This window comes from Solanum verrucosum, unplaced genomic scaffold (genome assembly GCF_900185275.1).
Source record: "Solanum verrucosum unplaced genomic scaffold, falcon-dt-bn FXZP01000265.1, whole genome shotgun sequence".
NCBI lineage: Eukaryota > Viridiplantae > Streptophyta > Magnoliopsida > Solanales > Solanaceae > Solanum > Solanum verrucosum.
In genome coordinates this window covers 914,126-918,101 of record NW_026019964.1, presented here as the reverse complement: position 1 = coordinate 918,101, position 3,976 = coordinate 914,126, and the positions used below count along the sequence as shown (strand labels likewise).

General features: G+C 32.3%; 1 protein-coding gene across 1 annotated transcript; it reads right to left on the bottom strand.

Moving 5' to 3' along the window:
• Positions 1 to 846: 846 nt before the first annotated feature.
• LOC125814923 (F-box/kelch-repeat protein At3g06240-like) lies at positions 847 to 1,860 on the bottom strand. Its single transcript, XM_049494366.1, has one exon. The coding sequence runs from the start codon at positions 1,858 to 1,860 to the stop codon at positions 847 to 849; it is 1,014 nt and encodes a 337-aa protein (XP_049350323.1).
• Positions 1,861 to 3,976: the final 2,116 nt, after the last annotated feature.

The following is a 3,976-nucleotide window of genomic DNA, read 5'->3' as shown; positions in this document are numbered from 1 at the left end:
ACAAAGTCTAGGTTTTTTCTTCTAGAACTGAAGAATAGTTGGGGAAATAAAAACAGAACTTAGCAAATTGATCAGAATTGCAGCTGAGTAATCACTTATGTGTGATATATATATATGGAAATAATATAAACACTTCAAGGTACTTATCAATTAATTCAAAAAATGAAAAGGCAGATCATTCACAACTCATACATAGTGCATTAAATTACAACAAAAAACAAAATACATAGTAACATATTGTCGTTCATTTCATATTCGAGGAAGGGAAAGAAACTCAACAAACAAAATATTGTGATAATTGTTTTTACATTTTGTGCATTAATTAAGAATAGTTAATATGGTTTTTGAACATTTGAATTTGAATCTTCCCACTTTTAGAAAACAATAGATAGATAATGCCAGCCAACATTGATATTCATATCTGTAGCAATACGCCTTGAGAATTACACAATCAAGCAAGTAGAATGTTATTTCAGTGTTTTGACAAATTAGATAATTACGGCAGTCCATTGTGAGATTAACTCATGATTCAAAGAAGAGTCAAAACATCAAGAAACAGGGTAGAAGAATTACAATCACAAAACTCTATAGGACAAGAAAACTATTATTTATATAACTCGACGAGGAAAAAAACCATTCATAAAACTCTATGGTTCCTATTGAACCAAATACAAGGAACAAATAAATACGATGCAAAATGAATAAGAAATAAATAACTGAGTACGACATCATCTCATAATACTGTATCAAGCGATATAGTCACTACCCTCAGTTTCCCTGCCAATCATAGGAGAGACAAGAATCTCCATGAAAGTTCTAATTCTTATAAACTTAGAAGTTTTTCCATCAACATTCATCTCTCTCTTGTTCCTTTTTCTTATTGTAGATAATAAACTTCGCTTTCCCAGGCGCAGCTAATATGATGTCATCATCACTCATTAAACACACGGGTGTGGGACAAAAAGGGGAAGTGTTTTTTACAACACTAAATTTGGTCCACGACTCCACAACCCCATAATTTCTCATCATCCAAACATCAATTTCATTTTCACTTATTCTATTACCCAATACACAAAGACACCCTTTAAGAGCCACAATTCCATAAAAGCGCAAAAAAGAAGTAGTAGTAATGGTAGGTATAGGCACCTCGAATAATTTCTCATCAGTTAGATTAACAACAACAATTACAGATGGAGAACAATAATATTTACAAGCCAGCCAATGCAATGCCCCATTTAGGAAAACCCCAAAACCGTGAATAGGAATTGCACCATTATGAGATATACTCTCAAGTCTCCTCCAAAAACCCATTCTCGCGGAGTAGACATCCACAAATGTACAGAAAAGGTCACCTTCAAGTACACCTCTATAACAAGAAAAATTAATAACCATATAATCATCACTAGCAAAATCATACCCAAGAGCATACGCGGTAGAGGTACCATGCTTTGGAAGAGCTAGAGGAGAGTTTGGAATTCTACGGTATTCTAAGGTTGTGGGGTTGATTAAAAATGCAACATCTTTCTCATTCAACACCAATACCAAGCCATTACATGAACCATCAATTTTCTTCCATTTTCCCTGAAAACTAACCTCGGTTGAAATTGCATCAATTTCATTTTGGGGGTTAGGGTTAATATGAAGAGAGTGAAGAGATTGAGAAACATCAGAGATAAGAATAAGCTTAAATTTTTCATGTCTGTTGGATTTATAATTGAGGTAAGCTTTTATGAATTTCGAGTCTGAAAGAAAAGAGCACCACTGCTTGGAAATGCAACGGAATTGACCTACCGATTTTATAGGCATCCGGGAGAGTATCTCTTCTATCATTTCATCAGGCAACTTTTTGCTCATCGCCATTTTTGGGGATTTTGGTTTTAAGGGTAATTTCTTGAGCAAGTTTTTCAAAATTTATCTTTTCATGTTATCTTTAAAAGTTACTCGGGCTGAAATATGTTGGGGATATATTTGGATCATAACTTAATGGGGGAACTTATAGAAATCCCATAAGTTCAGAAGTTAATTACATAGATTTTATAAATCTTACTAGATTTTGGTGTGTCAAGATACATCGAGATACATGTATCTCGGGATATATGAGGCCCAAATTATGTGTAATTTATTCTAGATACTCTGCATCCAAGTGGATTCGAATGTATCTGGGATACATAGAAAAATCTCAGTCAACTCCCGCACATTTCTCTCATCTCACTTGCCACTCTCCTACGTATCTGGCTTACATGTGAATCACACCAGATAAATGTATCTTAGTGTGTATCTAGTGTGATTCACATGTATCTAGCATACATGACTATCTCACTCATTCTGCCCTATCACACTCGCCTCTCTCCCAATCAGTACTTTTGAAACAAGTTTTTATAAAATTTGCAAATACAAAAGTACAATTAAAAATTGTTTGATGAGAACTTCAAGTGCAAATAATTTTACTTACAAATTCTTAACCTTTTTTTCCAGGTAAAAATCATGTTTAAACATGATCCGACTAATTCTTATCGAACTTCAATTTGCAGCAGTTTTTTCTTCAACTTTAACAAAAATATATTGTCCAAATACGTCAAGATGTGTTGGATAAATTAATTAATTACATTTACTTTTGCACAAAATTTTAATATCACTAATTTTTCGATGAATAATAGACTGTATGGGGTAAAATCGGACTCGGTCAGATGTCCGAATAACGTGGCAACATATAGCAATTATAATTTTGGGACCACATTTCTCCAACATGGCCCTTCTGGTTTTGATTTTTAAAAAATTGGGTGTCAAGCCATTGCTAGGTGATTAAACATATATAAGTTGAACTATACACAACTACAGAGTTTGACGATAATATTCCCTGCTTTCACAAGATGGGAAACTTTGACGTAAAAACAACCTATTAAATATGTACATAGTTTTTTAGATTATCTTTTCATATAGTGTTGAGAACCTGTTTATTTTCTTATTCTCCTTTTCATATTCTGTTTCCTTAAATCTTTATCATATTATCCTTTTGGGTTTCTTTACATATATCACAAAATCATAACATATATTCGGTCTCTAGATTTCTTTACAGATATCATCTAATTATAATGAATAAATTAAAAACATATGTGGACTTAATAATTGATGCACAACTTATGCTATGGACTACCTGACTAAGAGTGGAGTTTAGATTCTTACACTTTCTAAATCAATTTTTTAAAATGGAAATTCACAAAGACTAGTACTGAGATGCAATTCTTAAATTTTGGGAATTTATGTAGATAAGGTGTCACGACCCGATCTCTCGAGTCATGATGGAACCTAGTCTTACCTAGTAGTAAGTAAGTCAATCCGTAACTCAGAACAACAAGTAACGACTATAAGGGTAGAAATAAAGTGTAAGTGGCAATGAAATAGCAGAAATAGAGGAATAGGCAGAAGCAAACTATATATATATATATATACACTAGTCTCTAGGCACGTGTGTTGCACGTGTTTCTTGTGTTATTTAGTACAAAAAAAAATGATATAGATGCTACTTAAACTTGCAAGTAATATTGAGTAACTAAATTTTGAAAGAGAAGTATAATTGTTTGTAGTCATACACAATCAATTGAATTGGTATATGTGATATGTTTCTTATATAGTTCTAATATATCTTATACTTGGTACAACACTTCCCTTATTTTTTTAATATTTCAACAACAAATAGTTCATATGTGACATAAGTAACGTTGATTATGTTTGCAAGTGTTTCACACATCTTAATGTTTGTATCTTGTGTAAGAAACTGTAACCTCCTCCATTTTATAGACATGTGCATATCAAGAAGTTGTTGCCGAATAAAAGTCTTATTTCATGTTGTACAAATATTGATCAACATATGTTTCTTTAAGGTGGATAATGTGTCATTGTCAATTTCATGGAATACACTTGAAAAATAGTGTTTATTTGTGATAGAGATAGTTAATAATTAGTGACATTAGAAAAT